This window comes from Egretta garzetta, unplaced genomic scaffold (genome assembly GCF_000687185.1).
Source record: "Egretta garzetta isolate BGI_Z169 unplaced genomic scaffold, ASM68718v1 scaffold581, whole genome shotgun sequence".
Taxonomy (NCBI): domain Eukaryota; kingdom Metazoa; phylum Chordata; class Aves; order Pelecaniformes; family Ardeidae; genus Egretta; species Egretta garzetta.
In genome coordinates, this window is record NW_009258623.1 from 448,597 (window position 1) to 449,482 (window position 886).

Here is an 886-nt window from a genome sequence, read left to right on the forward strand (position 1 = left end):
GATCTCTGCCTGGATCCTCTGGATCAGCCTGTTGAGCTCGTTGATCTCGCTGCGGGTGTTGCGCAGGTCATCCCCGTGCTTCCCGGCCGTCGTCTTCAGCTCCTCGTACTGCGGGGGGGCCGGAGCAGGCAGGATGGAGACAGGGACGCCCTCCCCCCCGCCTTCTCATTTCCCCCAGCACCCCAATATTGGGGACAAAAAAGCCAGGACGCGCCCCCGCCAGAGGGGATGCTCTGGGCTGGGCTGTGGTGGCTCTGGGGGGGGTTGGAGCCGGGATCTCTCCCACGCAGCCGCCGCCTGCTCCGGGGCAGGGAGGGTTGGAGGGTGAAGGCGGGGAGAGGAGGAAGAAGGAGCCTGTGCTTCCTTCATCTCAGATCAGGACCACTGTGGGGGGGTGGGAGGTTGGAGCATCCCGCGTCCCGGCATCCGGCTCACCTTGACCTGGTACATGCTCTCAGCCTCGGCGCGGCTGCGGTTGGCGATGTCCTCGTACTGCGCCTTCACCTCGGCGATGATCCCGTCCAGGTCCAGGCTGCGGTTGTTGTCCATGGAGTCCAGCAGCTTCCTGTAGGTCGCGATCTCGATGTCCAGGGCCAGCTTGACGTTCATCAGCTCCTGGTACTCGCGGAGCTGCCGGGCCATATCCTGCTTCGCCTTCTGCAGGGCGGCCTCCAGCTCCGCCAGCTTTCCCTTGGCGTCCTTCAGGGCCAGCTCCCCGCGCTCCTCCTCCTCAGCGATGGCCGTCTCCAGGCTGGCTCGCTGCACCGCCCACCCAGGGGCATGTCACCCAGAGAAAGGGCTGGGGGCGGCCCCCGCACCCCAGCATCCCCCATGCTCCAGCACCCCGCGTGCCACAGCGTCCCCTGTGCCTCAGCAGCCCTTGCCC

At 67.0% G+C, this 886-nt stretch overlaps 1 protein-coding gene across 1 annotated transcript in view; it reads right to left on the reverse strand.

Moving 5' to 3' along the window:
* Window positions 1-886, reverse strand: part of LOC104134666 (keratin, type II cytoskeletal 75-like) — an 11,139-nt gene that overhangs the window by 4,097 nt on the left and 6,156 nt on the right. The window contains exon 3 of the mRNA XM_035903694.1: window positions 1-108. This exon is cut by the window's left edge and continues 13 nt beyond it. Coding sequence (XP_035759587.1) covers window positions 1-108 — 108 coding nt within the window. The remainder of the gene's footprint in view (window positions 109-886) is intronic.